Source organism: Vombatus ursinus, unplaced genomic scaffold (assembly GCF_900497805.2).
Source record: "Vombatus ursinus unplaced genomic scaffold, bare-nosed wombat genome assembly UNPS02014807.1, whole genome shotgun sequence".
In the NCBI taxonomy this organism is placed as follows: Eukaryota; Metazoa; Chordata; class Mammalia; order Diprotodontia; family Vombatidae; genus Vombatus; species Vombatus ursinus.
Genome location: NW_020954585.1, coordinates 42298581 through 42316294, shown reverse-complemented (window position 1 = coordinate 42316294; position 17714 = coordinate 42298581). Strand labels below are relative to the sequence as shown.

General features: G+C 38.0%; 1 protein-coding gene across 1 annotated transcript in view; it reads right to left on the bottom strand.

Moving 5' to 3' along the window:
- GABBR2 (gamma-aminobutyric acid type B receptor subunit 2) overlaps window positions 1–17714 on the bottom strand; it is a 790497-nt gene that overhangs the window by 390619 nt on the left and 382164 nt on the right. The window contains exon 3 of the mRNA XM_027874970.1: window positions 1965–2135. Coding sequence (XP_027730771.1) covers window positions 1965–2135 — 171 coding nt within the window. The remainder of the gene's footprint in view (window positions 1–1964; window positions 2136–17714) is intronic.

Below are 17714 nucleotides of genomic sequence, written 5' to 3'. Positions count from 1 at the left end.
TCACTCACTCATAGTCATACACACAATTGGTAGGTGGCAAAGTTGAGAGTAGAATCCATATCTTCTGACTCCTAGGGCCTGCTCTTTACCAGGATGTCACACAGGGCATCTCTCATCCTTTTGATATATTTAAGATTATAGAATGTTAGGTCTAGAAGAGATATTAGAGGGTGGTGTAGTGAAGAGTGCTACATAAGCCAGACAATTTGAATTTGAATTGTGGCTCTGTTGCTTATATAACCTTTGTGACCTTGGACCAAACGCTTAAGTTCTTAGGGACTCAGCTGTAAAATGAGGGGGTTGGGTTGTAATTAATAATAATAATAATAATAATAATAATGATGATGATGATGACTAGTGTCTACATAGTGCTTTAAGGTTTGCAAAGCACTTTACAAAGATTATCATACTTTTATTCTGACAACAACAGTGGGAGCTAGGTGCTATTAGTTACCTCATTTTACAGATGACGAAACTGAGCCCAAGAGAGGTTAAATGACTTGCCCAAGGTCACACAGCTAGTGTCTGAGATTGAATTTGCATTTGTCTCCCTGATTCCTAGTCCTGTGCTCTACCCACTGTGTTTTTTAGCTGCCTTCTAAGGTCTTTTCAAGCTCTTGATCAAGAGATTGTGTAGTGGTAACTCACTTGCCCCATGGTCACAAAACTAATCAGTAGAAAAATTGGGACTTTAGATTTTAGATCCCTTATCTCCCCATTCAATACGTTCCCCATCTTATCATAACTGCCCTTTCTTATATATTAAAAATAAAATGGCCTATTAGTGTATTGTTAGAGATAATGTAAGGCATAGTGGATAGAGAGTTGGCCTCGCAATCTTGAAGATCTGGGTTCAAGACTTGCCTTTCACACGTACTAGCTCTTTGGCCATAGAAAAGTCAAATGATTCTCTAAGACTATAAGTTGCTGATGAGTTACCCTTCTACACTGGTAAAAGATTTCTGTACTAAGAGTTCCCCATACTGTATGAATCACATATTTAGGTTAAATAAAAGTCTATTCTCTTTTTAGATAGTAGAAGTACAAACTTTTCTTTGCCTTTTCTTCCACTTCATTTTAAAAAAATTATAGCCGCCATTCTCAAATTTTTCTAAGCTTGAGTTTTTATCTTTTCTTGGGCTATTCCACATAGATAGGACAGTCTTTCTTTTAGCTCCCCTAAGTGCTGTTACCACATGTGGGAAAAAACACGATGAGAAGGGGAGATTTATGCTTTATGAGGTGCTAGAAACAGAAACACATGGTGGCCTCCTGATTCCAAGTCTTCTTGATATTTTCTTGTTAAAGGAAGCATTCACTTAGCATCTCCTTCTAATGAAAGCTAGTGATGTTTTTGTCTTTTATATGAGTTTTTACTGATTCGTTTTTATATCACCTATATTTCCCACTGTATTATAACCCCAACCCCCTCCCAGAGAGCCATGCCTTATGATAAAGAATAAAAAACAGGAAGATAAAAGTCATCAAAACTAACCAGCGTATTGAAAAAATTTGACATTACATACAATATTCCACACCCATGGTCCCCACTTCTACAAAGAGGAAGCTAGTGATTCTAAATAATTGCAATGGTGTGGTTAGCAAAGGTAAAGTGAATTGGAGTGTTATAATAATTATCTAAGTAATTTAGAGTCACAAAAAGTACAATTGAAGACAAGAAGATTTTTTTCATCTTGAATTATCATAATTGTACAGTTTTCACTGATACATTCACCAGTTAATTCCTCAACTTTTCTTTTTATAGACAAAATAATCCAATAGTTTAACTTAATCTAGAAGATATTCTAAGAAAACATATACATGCATACCTCGTATTAGAAGTTCACCTAAATTAAGCCATACTATTGACCTCTAAGCAATCCAATAGGGTATAGAATTGTTCAGAATTATCAATAAATTTTTTTTGAGACAAGAATCCATCGGGCTCACTAAATGAATCTTACCTCAGAAAATCTTTGAATGTCCTGGGTTAAGGTTCCCACCCGTTTCCACTGGTAATATTTTAGCAACTTCAAAATTGCAGGATTTACAGCATTATCTGATGGTACAGTTCGGAAGAAATAAGGATATTTTTTCTTATCAGCTAGGACTGGTGTGGTGGCTGCGAATGAAAGCTGAAAAAAATAAGAAATCAGAAAATATTTCTCTTAGGATGTGCTCAAAGCAGCTATATTCAGCTTAAGAGCTAGAATAACACTAATATTATTCTTTTGCACTGTAAGATTTTCAGACTGTTTCCCTCATGATAATTCCCTCATGATGAGGAAACTGAGCTCAGAGAAGTGACTTTGGAGATGGTCACACAGCTATTAAAAATCAGAAATAGGAGCTCGACCAGGTCTTCTGACTTTAAGACCAGTGTTTTTTTCCACTCCAAGTATAATTCTGTTTAGCCTGATCCCATGAAGGTCCTTCACAATAGACTAAGGGCCTTAGTCCCTTGAGGACAAAAGGCATATGAAGACTTTAATCAGACACAAAGAAGGAAAAACATTTGGAGAGTTTTTTTTTTTTTTTGGGCAATTGGGGTTAAGTGACTTGCCCAGGGTCACACAGCTAGTAAGTGTCAAGTGTTTGGTCTAAGGCCAGATTTGAACTCAGGTCCTCCTGACTTCAGGGCTGGTGCTCTATCCAGTGTGCTGGGGAATTGTTTTTAACTTGACAAAGCTCATCACCTCCTGGCTAATTTCCATCCTTAGGCATTTCTCTCTTCCTCTTTCCAGTCTATGAAAAACTGTTGGAGAAAGTCACAAAACTGTGCTGGCTGGGGCTGCTTCAAATCCAATATGAGATAGAAGATCAGCATGACCTTCACCACTTCAACAATCCTTTTATTCATCTCCAGGTGACTTCTTATCTCATTCTCTACAGTGACTGTATCAAATGTTTTCTACTTTCTCCAAACCTCCAAATGTTGGATGATTTTCAAGGGATAACCTGGCTTCCTAGTTTCCAAGAAGACTAGGTCCATTTGATGAACTCCCTGAAGTTCCTCTTCTACACTTCAGATTTTGACTGCAACTTATCCTTCCCCCAGTGTGGCAGAAAGAGTGCTTCATTGGGAGTCAGAGAACTTGAGGTTGACTCTTAGCTCTGCTATCTTCTGCCTGTCTGAACTTAGGTAAATCATCTCTCCCCATTCTGGTCCAGTTTTCTCACCGGCAAAAAATGAGGAAGTTGGAGTAGGTAATAGAATGTAAGCACCCTGAGGGCTGGAATTGTTTCATTTCTGTCATTGTATCCTCTGTGCTTAGTTAGTACAGTGCCTAGTGCATGGTATATACTTAATAAATACTTGTTGATTTGTTACTTGCTTGCTAAGGTCCTTTCTAACTCTGTTGGAATTCATCTTACTGCAAGAACATCCAGCCTTCTTTGTAATATGAACTCTTTCAGGTAAACTTCTCCTGAACCCTTTTCCATCAGTCATTCACTCTTTTTCTTGCATCTTCAATCTCTACCTTTCCCTCGATTCTTTTTCCTGTCTATAAACATGTTCAGGTCTTGCTGTTTCTAAAAACAAACAACTCTGCTCCCAGCCATGCTATCTCTTCAAGCTAGAATCTTACTTCTCATTCCACAATTCAATGCCAGACTTCAAGGAAGAAAAATCTACTTATGGCTTCCACTTCTCCACCTTTTTGTACCTTATCCCTTTGCAGTTGGGCTCCCATCCCTATGATTCTATTCAAATTATTTCCTCCAAGGTCACCGAAGGTATCCTTATCACAAAATTCAAGGACATTTTCTTAGTTCTTATCCATCTTGTGTTCTCTGCAGCATCTGATACTGTTGACCACCTTCCTCTTTCTTCAACTTTTCTGGCCTTCTTGGTTCTTTGATAATTTATTTGCCTGGTTTTCCTTTTATGTATTTCATTTTCCCCTATTTCCTTTGTTAGGTCCACAATGCCTCCCCACCCCTCCAATGGATGTTTTTTATAATTCTATCCTTGGGCCTCTTTTCTCTTGACACTTTATTGTCATCTTTATTCACTCTTATGGCTTTAAATATTACCTTTATGCTGATAATTACCAAATCCTCACCTCTTCTTCTGAATTTGACTGAAATTTCTGAAGATACCTCCACTCCAAGGTCTCATGAGCACCTTAAATTCAATATGCCCAGAACTGAACTCATCTTCCCCTCCTCTCAAAACCTGCTTTTACTGACTTGCCTTTTTCTGTTAATGACACAGTCATTTCCCTAAACTAAAAATTGTAGTTATCTTTGACTCTTGACTTTCCCTCATCCCACATCTAACCAGTAACTTAAGTCTTGTCAATTCTGTGCTTTTAATGCCTTTCCCATCTGTCTCCTCCTTCCTATTATCACTGCCAATCCTTTGGTTCAGGCCTTTATTATCTCTTTCCTTTGTTCATTATCCAGAATCTAGGTGGAAGAGTACACAGAGTGCTGGTCTTAGAGAGTCAGAAAGTGCTGAGTTTAAAACCTGCCTCAGACACTTCTTAGTTGTATAACCCTTGGAAAGTCACTTAAACTCTGTTTGCCTTAGTTCTCTCATTTGTGAAATGTAGATAATAATAGCATCTACTTCCCATAGTTGTGAGGATCACAGAAGATTACAAATAAAGCACTTTGCAAACCTTTAAGTATTATATAAATGCTTACTATTACTGTCATCATCATCATCATTCACTCATTTATTCATATGTATTTTCAATCAACCCACTTAAAATAAAAGAGATTCATGTATGGTTCCTTTTTTTTTTTTAATTCTGTAGTATTTTATTCACTTATACTATTGGTCAGAGTAAAGTACCAAATGAGTAAGTGTAATCCATTGTGATACTTCCTCTCAACCATTTATTTTTTCTTTCTTTTTTTTTTAAAGGAAATTTATTTATTTATTTTTAGTTTTCAACATTCACTTCCATAAGATTTTGAGTTTTAAATTTTCTCCCCATCCTTCCCCTCCCCCTCCCCAAGATAGCTTGCAATTTGATATAGGTTGATATACATTCATATTAAACATATTTTCACATTAGTCATGTTGTAAAGAAGAATTAGAACCAATGGGAGGAACCACGAGAAAGAAGAAACAAAACAAAACAACAAAAAATAGAGCAAATAGTATGCTTCCATCTACATTCAAACTCCATAGTTCTTTCTCTGGATGTGGATAGCATTTTCCATCATGAGTCTTTTGGAGTGGTCTTAGATCCTTGCATTGCTGAGAAGAGCTAAGTCTATCATGGTTAGTCATTGCACAATGTGGTTGTTACTGTGTACAATGTTCTCCTGGTTCTGTTCACTTCACTCAGCATCAGTTCATGCATGTCTTTCCAGGTTTTTCTGAAATCTGCCTGCTCATCATTTCTTATAGCACAATAGTATTCCATTACATTCACATACCACAACTTATTCAGCCATTCCACAATTGATGGGCATCCGTTCAACTTCCAATTCTTTGCCACCACAAAAAGAGTGGCTATAGATACTTTTGTACATGTGAGTCCCTTTCCCATTCCTGTGATCTCTTTGGGATACAGACCTAGAAGTGGTATTGCTGGGTCAAAAGGTATGCACAGTTTTATAGCCCTTTGGGCATAGTTCCAAATTGTTCTCCAGAATGGTTGAATCAGTTCAGAACTCTACCAACAATGCAATTAGTGTTCCAATTTTCCCACATCTTCTCCAACATTTATCATTTTCCTGTTTTGTCACGTTAGCTAATCTGATAAGTATAATATGGTACCAGAGAGTTGTTTTGATTTGCATTTCTCTAATTAATAGTGATTTAGAAAATTTTTTCATATGACTATAGATAGCTTTAATTTCTTCCTCTGAAAACTGCCTGTTCATATCCTTTGACCATTTATCAATTGGGGAATGACTTGTATTCTAATAAATTTGATTCAGTTCTCTATATATTTGAGAAATTAGGCCTTTATCAGAGACACTGGCTCTAAAAATTGTTCCCCAGCTTTCTTATTCCCTTCTAATCTTGGTTGCATTGACTTTATTTGTGCAAAAACTTTTCAATTTAATGTAATCAAAATCATCCATTTTGTATTTCATAGTGTTCTCTTGTTTGGTCAGAAAGTCTTCTGTTCTCAATAAATCTGACAGGTAAATAATTCCTTGCTTTCCTAGTTTGCTTATAGTATTAGCCTTTATATCTAAATCATGTACCCATTTTGACTTTATCTTGGTATATGGAGTAAGATATTGATCTTTGCCTAGTTTCTGCCTTATTGTTTTCTAGTTTTCCCATCAGTTTTTGTTAAAAAGTAAGTTCTTATCCCAGAAGCTAGAATCTTTGGGTTTATCAAACAGTAGATTACTATAGTTGTTAGCTATTGTGTCTTATGTACCTTACCTATTCCACTGATCCGCCACTCTATTTCTTAGCCAATGCCAAGTAGTTTTGATGATTGCTGCTTTATAATACAATTTAAGATCTGGTATGGCTAGGCCGGATGGTTCCTTTTTTTTTTTTTTTGCTATTTTAATCTCTAGCAGAACAAATCACATCGCTGGTTCATCTTATGAATTTTTGACCTACTAATGAACTGTTTATGGTCCTATGAAATCTATTCTGCATGGGATTATAGATGGAGAACCGGAAGAAACTTTAGAGGTTCTCACCTCTTACCACTACCATCATTTTATAGACATGGTAAGTATGTATTATTACTGTTGTTCAGCTGTTTCAGTCATATATGACTCTTCATGACCCCATTTTGGGTTTTCTTGGCAGAGATACTGGAGAGGTTTGCCATTTTCTTCTCTAGCTCTTGTTGCAGATGAGGAAACTGAGGCAAATGGGGTGAAGTGACTTGCCCAGAGTTACACAGCTAGTAAGCCTCTGAGGCTGCATTTGAACTCAGAAAGATGTCTTCCTGTCTCCAGGCCCAGCACTCTATCCATTGTGTCGCTTAGCTGTCCTTGGAAAGTGCATCACAGAAAGTTTATGTGACTTGCCAAGTTCAGTAACGTAGTAAGACACAAAGATGGGATTTGGATCCAGGCCTTCTGACTCCCAATCCAGTGTTCCTTCTACCATGGTCTTTCATTGTTCTTGATAGATGACCCACCCGGGATCTATTGGTACTATCTCCAGTATATTCTGCTACCTTTGACCTATCATAGAACTTTTCATTTGTCTGATGATCAGTTAAGTACATGGTACACAGTGACTTTCTCACTTCCTACTGGACAACTGTAAGCTTCTGCCCTTCACTTTCCATTGAGCACTGCAGCACACACAGCAGCCTAGGCAGCATGGTGGTGCTGAGCATTTCTGCTCTTTCCCATTTGGGTGCCTCATCAGTGGCCGTTGGGTAAAAGTAATTCGGACTCCTTTGTGTAAGTGGTCTATGATATTTATGTCTTCTATACTCATTTTCTATCTGCTGTCCTAACAAAGATTGAGAGAAACTTAGTTCTAGGTGACTTCCACACATGGCATCATGAAAGTAGTGTTCTTAGCATATCCATTTTGTTTTATCAATGCTTACTCCCATGTCAATCAGCGTGTATGCCTTCTTTCACTGCTATGACTTTTCTTAAAGCTCTAGAATAATGTTTGCAAACAAAATGCAAATATCTACATAAAGAAGACCTGATTTTAAATCCAGTCTCAGACACTTATTAGCTATGTGACCCTAGGCAAGTCACTTAACTTCCATTTCTCTCAGTTTCTTCCTTTGTAAAATAGATAATAATAGCAACTAACTCCTAGGGTTTTTTATGAAAAAAATAATATTTGAGATAATATTTTAGTGAGAATTGTAATATTGATATTTCTAACTTGGTAACATTTGTAATAGTTATAATGTGATGATATTTGTAATGAGATAACATTTGTAAACTGCTTTGCAAACCTTAAAGTGCTATGTAAATGCTATTATTATTGCAAAAATTAACTGTGTAATAAAGTAGTTGACATCAATCTGGATTCTATTTTTTCCATTCAAATGCTGGAACATGCACATCTCCAAGGTAGTTGCCAACAGTTCTGGGGAGACTGTTTCCCTCTGTGTAAATGTTGGCCTGGCATTGCTCCAGAAAGAGTGTTTCCAGTTTTCCATTTGATGTTAATCTCTTTAAGGATGCTGATGCATGACAAATTTATTCCATCTTCACACCGTGGGATCATCACTCCTATGGTTACAGGTGAGTAGAATGTTTTTCTATAATCCATAAACTCATCACATATGGGGACTTGATATTATCTGCATTTTTCTAGAGGCTTTAGGACTACATTGTATGTGGGCAGTCATTGAAAAGTTGGTTTGCTCATGACTAGGGAAGGTTGTAAAGTCTGTTTCACTGTGACAGAGCTGGTAGCTTTACAAAAGGAAACTGATGGGGTGATAATTATTGAGATTTTCTGGGTCATCTTATTTCCTAAACATTTTGTTCCTGGGGGATCTGGCTATTAAGACAGCAGCATACGAACCTTTCTGTGAATTCCTCATACCATGTCTCCACCCACCTTAAGGCACTGAGGACAGATTCTATCATTTCCTGGGCACTCTCTACTTGGCATCCAGTTAACTGCTGTCACCACATCATGTTACATGAAGTATGGAATATCTTCATGGTGGGCCTGAGAAACTTAACATCTAATACAGATGAAAGAGGCAGAAACTGATATAAACTTATTTGTCATGACTTTCATCCACTAGCAGTCTGTGCTATGGCTATTTTATCTTTGAAATCATCTAGTATTGGGGCAGCTAGGTAGTGCAATGGATAGAGCACCAGCCCTGAAGTCAGGAGGATGTGAGCTCAAATCCGGCCTCAAACCAAACACTTGACACTAGTTGTATGACCCTGGGCAAGTCACTTAACCCCAATTACCTAAAAACAAACAAAAACAAAGAAACCATCTAGTATCTTATGTTTCTGCCATCTCTAAACTAGGCTTCAATCAATGGATCAAGAAACATTTATTAAGCACTTGCTATATGCCAGGTACTATGCTAAGTGCTGCGGGTACAAAAAGGGACAAAAGACAGCCCCTGCCCTCAAGGAGCTTACAATCTAATAGGAGAGACAACATGTAAACAAATATATACAAAGCAAGCTACATACCGGAGAAATAGGAAATAATTAACAGAGGAAAGGCTAGCTTTCTTCAAGGCACAACACTTTTTAGTGTTTCCAATTTTCTAAATTCTTTATCAATTGATCAGTGGGAAAGAGAAAGGAATAAACATTTATTAAGTGCCTACTATGTGTCAGGCACTGTGCTAAGCACTTTACAAATTTTATCTCATTTGATCCTCACAATAACCTTAGGTGGTAGGTGTTACTGTTATCCCCATTTTACAGGTGAGGAAATTGAGGAAAATAGAGATTTTTTTTTTAAAAAGTGACCTACCAGTAAGTATCTGAGGATGGATTTGAACTCAGGACTTCCTTACTCCAGTATCAGCACCCTATCCACTGTGCCACCTGGTTGCTTCTGAAAGCACTTGGTGAATAATTACTATATGGCAGGCATTGGTGATGTAGAGACAAAAATGAAACAGTCCTTGCCCTCAAGTAGCTGACATCCTATTGAGGGAGACTACATACACATAAATAAATGTATATAATATAAATACAAAATAAATATAGGTAATTTCTGGGTGTGGGGCACACTAGCAGCTATGGGGAGATCAGGAAAGACCTCATTGGTGTCTGAGATGAAGTTTGAAGGAAAATAGAGATTCTAAGAGCTAGAGGTGAGGAAGGAGTATCCCTGAGGCATGGGAGCAGTCTATGCAAAGGGAAGGAGAAGGAATGTCACGCATTAGAAACAGTAAGGTGCATAATCTGGCTGGACCACCGAGACTGGGAAAGGGATTAGTATATAATAGACTTGGAAAGGGAAATTGTAGTCAGGTCATAAATGTCTTTAAGTGACAAATAGAGTCAATTTTATTTGATCCTAGGGGTGACAGTTCTTACTCTAGCCTGTTCTGATTTCCCTGAATTTTCTTTTGGGATCTTCACTTAATTTAATTCAATAAACAATTATTAAATACCTATGTTCAAGGGACTGTGAAAGGCATGTGGGGTACAAAGACAAAAACACAACAGTCTCTGGCTTCAACGAGTTCCCAACTCTTCTTAATTCCAGTGCCTTACCTCTGTTAATTATTTCCTATTTCTCCTGTCTATAACCTGCTTTGTACAAATTTGTTTGCAGGTTGTCTCTCCCATTCGATTGTAAACTTCTTGAGGTCAGAGACTGTCTTTAGTCTCTTTCTGTATCTACAACATTTAGTGCAGCACATGATAGATGCTTAATAAAAGTTTATTGATTGATTGATTCTACCAGGGAATGCCATACAATAAAGTCAGTAAACACAAAGTAATAAATTTTGAGAAACAGAGACAAAACAGAAAGATAGATAGATAGATAGATAGATAGAGAGAGAGAGAGAGAGAGAGAGAGAGAGAGAGAGAGAGAGAGAGATACAGAGACTGTAATCACTAGGGGTAGGAGAAAGGAGAGCAATAGCAGGAAAGGCCTTCTTAGGAGGGGGGCATCTGAACTGTGCCTTGAACGAAGCTGGGGATGCTATGAGGTGATAGTGAGGATGACGTTTTTGAGACATGGGGCACCATTTGTGCAAAAGTACAAAGGTAGGAGATGTACCATCCTTCATGGGGAACAGCTGCCAGGCCAGTTTCCTTCAACTTTTATCCACAATCTTTGTTCCATCTTCTGTTTTATAGCCTTATTAATTCTAACCCAAATTGGCAGAATTATTTCACTCATTTTTTAATAGCTCATTAGTTTTTCAATGTTCTCATAGTCTTGGTTCCTTCTTTCTCATCTTTGAATTGAGGATCTTCTCACTCCACTGTGTGGACCAGTGTCTTAGTATTCAACAATCTTCTTGACTGAGTTCTTTTCTTCTATTTTCTTCTTTGACAATTTCTAGGGCTAGTATCCTGCTAAGAAGTCAATAATTTGATCCATGGCAAATGTTCTTTTCTCTGATGACAGCTGTCAGAGGATAATCATTTTAAAAGAATCACCTCAGTATTCTTTAAGGAACAACAGAAACCAAATCCAATTGTTTTTAAAAGAATCTCAAAATTTTAATGTAATAATTGTAGTACAGTTTGCTTTTTGCTACATATTAAGGCCATGCACCTACCAGACTATGTAAAAAAGCTACTGAACATTATTCAGAGATTTGAAAGGAAAATGAGGTAGGGATAGGCAGGGAGGGAGGAGAACCATTAAAAAAAACAACTTCCAAAACAAAAATCATGGCTGACACATACATTTGGAAAGCAGCTACATTACAGTGTAGCAGATGAATATAATGAAAGTTAACCCTTCATCCAACTCAATTCTATAAGTATTTATTTATTTCCAGGAGGTGTATGGAGGAGGTTGAGTCAGGAGATGCCCAGGATTGATGACATCACCTACGCAAAAGGGCAATTCAGAAACTTCCCTAAATCTTGCTAGGAGACCAAATTATACTCACAGTGATTTGGCAGTGAGAACACCTGCTTCACCATATCTATCTGTAAAAGATGAGGGTGAAATCAATTCTGTTCCATGCCTACTTATTAGGACTTTTACTGTCTACATGTGTTTAACCATCTTGTAGAACTGTATATTTCAGATATGGATGAAATTACTAGTGACAAAAGTGTCTAAATTTGTGTGTGTGTGTGTATGTCTGAATTACATAGTAAATACTTAAGAAATACTTGTTGAGAGATTAATTAAGCATGGTCCTCATTCACTACCCTCCTTTACACCCCATTTCTAAATCTGCTGAGACAGTTCTTGGAATCTTAGGATTCATAGGGAGACATTGGAAGTCATTTATGCCCACAAACAACTCAAATCATGAATTCCATCTACAGTGTCTTCAACAGTGATTATCAAACTTCTTGAAAAGGCTCCAGTGGAAGAAAACTAACTACCTCCCGAGGCAGCCCATTCTATTTGTGGACATTTTTTTCCTTTTAAGAAGCCTATTTATTCAGGACTGTAACCAAAATAGATTGGAAATTGCAGAAAGTGATTGTCAATAGGTCCTAATAGTTGTTAGCAGGGTCTTGGTCAGAATGGCTTAACTCTCTGATCTTTCAAGTTCAATATTTTAATAAGATGTGTTCCCCAGCTCTGCTCCTTTGGCCAAGAGAAATTAATGAATGTGTGCATAAGTGGGTATGGGGAGATGTTCCTAGTATGGTGTGTATCGACTATCTTCTGCTTCTCTGACTTAAACCTCTTTAGGGGAAGTCCCCATTCTTTACCCATAGCTAGCTATAGTGACAATGATAATAACAATAGTTTGCATGTACATAGCGCTGCTTTAAGATTTCCAAAGTGCTTTACATTTTTTCTCATTTGCTTCTTATAGTAACCATTTAAAACAGGTGTTATTATCCCTATTTTACATATGACAAAACTGAGGCTGCGCAAGATTAAATGGTTTGGCCTGGGTCATATTGCTAGTTAGTGTCTAAGGCAGAATTTGAACTCAGGTTTTCCTGACTCCTAGTCTTTCACTCTACCCACTGTATCACCTGGCTTCTTCTTCTTTTTTCCCCCTTTTTTGGTGAGGCAATCAGGGTTAAGTGACTTGCCCAGGGTCACACAGGAAATGTCAAGTGTCTGAGGTCGCATTTGAACTCAGGTCCTCCTGACTCCAAGGCCAGAGCTCTATCCACTGTGCCACCTAGCTTCTTTAATAATAATAGCTAGTAACAAAATAGACTTTAAGGTTTACAAAGCATTTCCTGTATGTTATCTTCTTTGATCTCCATAGCAATGCTGTGTGGTATCCCTTAAGGGTTCTAGAATAGTTGGGGTCCAATTTTCAGCTCTGAAATTGTTTAGCTTTAAATATATATGTATAAAACATAAAAAAATGAAAGAAATTTTCCCTTATGGTGAACTGATATCTATCTCCTTAGAACTTTCACTCCTTGGTTACAGTTCTGCCCTTTAATGCCAAATAGAACAAGTCTAATCCCTTTTTCACGTAACAGCCATTCAAATACTTGTAGGTAGCTATCATGGTCTCTCCCAGGCTTCTTTTTTCCAGGGTAGATGTCTCCAGTTCCTTTTAACCAATGCTCACACAAGAAATTCACAGTTAGTCAAAATCAGGTCCAGGATAGCAGTTCCCCTCATCACTCCCTTCACTTTTTGAAGGATGAAATTGTTAAGATTTCTCCAAATCACTAATAATAAGAGAAATGAAAATTGAAACAACTCCAATGCTTTATGTTATTTCCGTCAAAGTCAAAAAGATGATAAAAGGTACAAATAGTCAATGTTTGTAGGGCTGAAAGAAGATGAGGATACTAAAACAATGTTGAGCTGTAATGACCCATTTAGGCCCACTGATTTGGAAAGCAATTTGAAATTATGTGATAAAGATCACTAACCTGTTCATATCCTCCAACACATTACTGGGTATGTACCCAAAGGAGGTCAAAGATGGAAAGAAAGGCACTATAAATACTAAGATATTAATAGCAGCACTTTTGTGGTGGCAAATAAGCTGAAAACAAAGTGAGTTCCCATCATTTGGGGCAAATGCTAAAGTAAATAAAGTATGATACATAAATGTAATGGTTTATTATAGTGCCATAAGAAGTGACAAACAATAAGAATTCAGAAGAAATAGGAAGACTTCTATGAACTGATGCATAGTAAAGTGGGCAAAATCATATGAACAATATACATAATAGTTATAATAATGTAAATGAAAACAACGCTAAAAGTCAGTCAAATTTTGATGGATTGTAGTGACCAATTTCAGCCCCAGTGGACTGATGATAAAATATACCTACATTTTCTCAGCTGAGAGGTAGGGCAGTATGGGTGTGGAGTGTGGTACGTTTTGTCACATGCAGCTGCTGTGGGTTTAACAAATATTTTTCATTGTTACGAGGGAGAGTTTAGTAGGGATGAGGTTAAGGACAATGTGATGTAAAAAGAAAATCCATCAATACAACTTTAAAAAAATTATCATTAAGGCAAATCAGGAATTTATTAGTCACACTGCTTTTGGTAGAGAGAGGACTCCAGGAGATGCTTAGATAATTTAAATCCTCCATTAGTACTACATCATAGGTCTGTGTCAAGCCTATGATCTGCATCCTGAATGCTCCATTTATTTCTGAATTTTATCCTCATGGTCTATAGTATACTTCTGTGATTCACTCATTCTTTTTCTTTCTCCATTGATCTTCACCCAAATACTCTCAACTATGACTACTCTCTTATTTTCGGAATTTCTTCACATGCAATACTTCTCCCATTCTCTGTGGTGAGGTGATACAGAAGTAAGCTCAGAAAAAGATGAAGATCATGAAAAATTGGGATGAAAAGGCATTATATTCCAGGTATGGGGGGAAAGGGAGGATGGATTGAGACATCCATGAAGGTGGAAGATGGAATATTAAGGCATGAAAATAGCTGGTGGTCTAGTTGGGTTGAAATGTACAATGTATGAAAAGGAGGGAAATAACACTGGAAATGTAGGTTGGGGACCGAATGTGGAGGTCCTTAAATGCTACACAGAAGGGTGTGTATTTTATTCTAGGGACAACAGGGATCCATTGAACATTTTTACTCAATGCAGTGACTTGGTCTGTCTTGTTGAGATGAAGAATATAAAGAACATTTTGGAGGCTGTGTGGAGAATGGGTTTTATAAGAGGAAGGCTGGTGGCAGAGAGGTTATTAAAATAGTTTGGGCAAGAGGTGGTGGCAGCCTAAGTTAGGGTTATAGACAAGTGGGGTGGGGAAGTAAGTGAATAGTTGTGAGAAATACTGTGGAAAGAGAATCAACAGGACATGGCAACTAAATGGATATGGTAAGTGAAAGAAGCGGGAAGTACCAGAGATGACTCAACATTATGAACACTTGTGGCTAGGAGGATTAGAAGAAGCACAGCACCAAGGATAGAGGGTTCAACTTGGTATCCAGAAGATATGGGTTCAAATCCCAACTCAGCTAGTAACTAGCTATGTCACACTGGAAGTCATATAAATTCGCCTAGAGAAAGAGAATGATCCTAATATCATGTCATAGGATTATTATTGGCATCAAAGGAGATAATGCAAATCAAACAACTGATAGTGGTAGCTCTTCTCAAGCTACAGGTGCCTGGCATTCTCATATAGGCAAAGAAAAGAAGGAAACAGAGGTTCATAGAAATACTGGGATTTAATAAAGGGAACTGTCAGGATCATGACAAATTTTGAGTCCCAGATGGGTTTATAAAAAGGACAACAGTGTTTTGCGGTTCTTTCCCTATTGGTCTATCTGGGGGGTAAATTTAGAGACATCTCTACTTCAAATGTTCATATGGACTATTTGTGCCCAACCTGTTGTAGAACCTTCTGAGCTCATATTGGCTGGGTAGCTACAGTTGGACACACTGTACTTTGACCCCAACATAGTAATACCATCTTGGTCCTCTTTGAGCATGAAGGTCAACAACCACCAACCTACGGGAACTATTTGATGACTAGGCATCTGTGGGTAAGAGATGCATACAAGTTGCCCTGCCCCAGTAGCTCTGGCAGCCTGGCTGGCAGGAATTCTAAAGAAATATGCCAGAGGCATGTAGGAAGAGATGTGAGATAACACTCAATGATCACATTTCTTGGGGGCAGCTGGCTGAGCTCGCTGGTGGCAGCCTTGTTTAGCTGGCAGATAGGATTTTAGAGCAGTCATTACAGAGTCCAGAAGTAGAGAGCTTTCTCCCAGCTCAGGGTAAGGAGCAGGATGATAGTGAAATAATTTTCTTCTTTCCCCGTGGCACTTTGAAAGTAGGACACTGAAGAGTGCTTCCCTTACAAGTTATTCAGGTGTATATGTGAGAACCAGATGCAAAATTCAGGGTTATGGGGGAGGGGAGAATCAAAAGCACAGACCCTACTAAGAGTGGCTGAGCTCAGCTCTACAGTTTTAATGTTGTATCTTAAACTTTGTACTTTGCTCAGTAAATATCTGAGTGAGTAATCCTTTAGGTCCCATGACATTGGCAAGATTACAAGCTCAATGGCATCAGAGTGGACATGACCTAAATAGGTTATGAAGGATTATTTGGTATGTACTCATACTCTTAGCTGGGCCACTAACAAGAAGGCTGGGAGTCATGGGACAACCCCCCCACCCATGTCTCATCTGTGCATGTTAGGAGGGGACCAGCAGGGGACTCTAGACCTGAAGAGTCTGAGTCTCACTCTCACATATACGGAGGAAGGAAGCTACCTTCTCAGAACACCATCTGAGTAGCCATTTCAGTCTTGCCTCAACCTCTTTGTTGCCAATGTAAAGCCAGCACACCAGCAGATAGGAATAATACCCCCTTTTACATATGGGAGCTCACCCACTGGAATGCAAATTTTTGGAATTCTGGGAGTTTAGAGCTTACGGCTATTTTCTTTCAGCTAGAAGTTTTTTTTTTTTCATTTTACTAAAATAGTGTTTTATTTTAATTTGAATCTTTTAAACATCTTTCACCACTAGAAGCACTTTATAGTCTAGGATTTGATATATTCCCCCACTGGAATGCCCTCTTCTGACTAATCCAGAATGACCCAAAGGAACCCAAATCCATCACACATGATACATGGTGACTGTCAATGTATTGTTGCCTACAGTGGTATTGACGGCTGTTAATCTTCACTGCTCGAAGCTGGGTGTCATTGATGCTGCTTAATTGCATTTGTTATTGCCCACTGCATGCTTTATCATAGCTTATTGCTTATGAGCAATTTCTTGAATGTTTTACAGTTTATCCTTACTACATGATATTGCGTATTGTTTTTGGATGGGAGCTTCATTATTGCTCTATTGAATACAATTTAAATTAGAATATAAACAAAACGAAGGTCAGAATTTTATAAATGCAGTGTGAAATAGTAGACATAGAAACACAGAGAGGACTTTAAATTCTAGGACTATTCCCTAAGAGTGAAAATAAGGATATTGTATATGTATTGAAGTGTAACGTAAAAAATGTGGGGAAATGTGAAATTATTATTAACTTATATAAGGAGGCAGATGGTAATGAGTCTATGTCTTCTCCATAACAAGTTTCCAAGTTAAGAACTTCTCAGGAAAGGACCCATGTTCCCCTAGCAAAGAATCATTAGAAATTTGGTTTATCTATGACCCAAAGCAATATAGTACTGGAAAGAAACTATATAAAAAAAGGAATAAGCTACTAGAATGCATTAAAGGGACAACTTTTAATATTTGTGAAGAATTTGAAGGCTGCAAATGCCAAAGTATATGGCAGGAATCTATGCCAAAGCTAGAGAGACAACTTGGAAGCGGTAAGGAGGTGTAGTAGGCATATGCTAAGTTACTCGCTACCACTATTGAACACAAAGGCGAGAAGCCCTATGAATTCATACTGCAGGTTGACAATCTACCATAGTGAAAGGAGAAATAGAATCTGAAGATGTGGACAAGGTCAAACTGGTGCAAGTGGTCAGAGGTCTGCTAAGCCATAGGGAACTGAGGGCACAACTAGCTGGAATTAAGGGAGAAATGAAATGGTTAGGCCAGGGATGGAGAACCTTGTGGCCTAGAGGGCCACATGTGGCCTCGAGGCTGCAGGTTCTCCACCCCTGGTAGACTGTGAGCAGTTGCTAGAAAAAAACAAGGCTGAGGACAGGGCTGGGTCTTCAAACAGTGACCTAACAGGAAAACCTGACTTCAA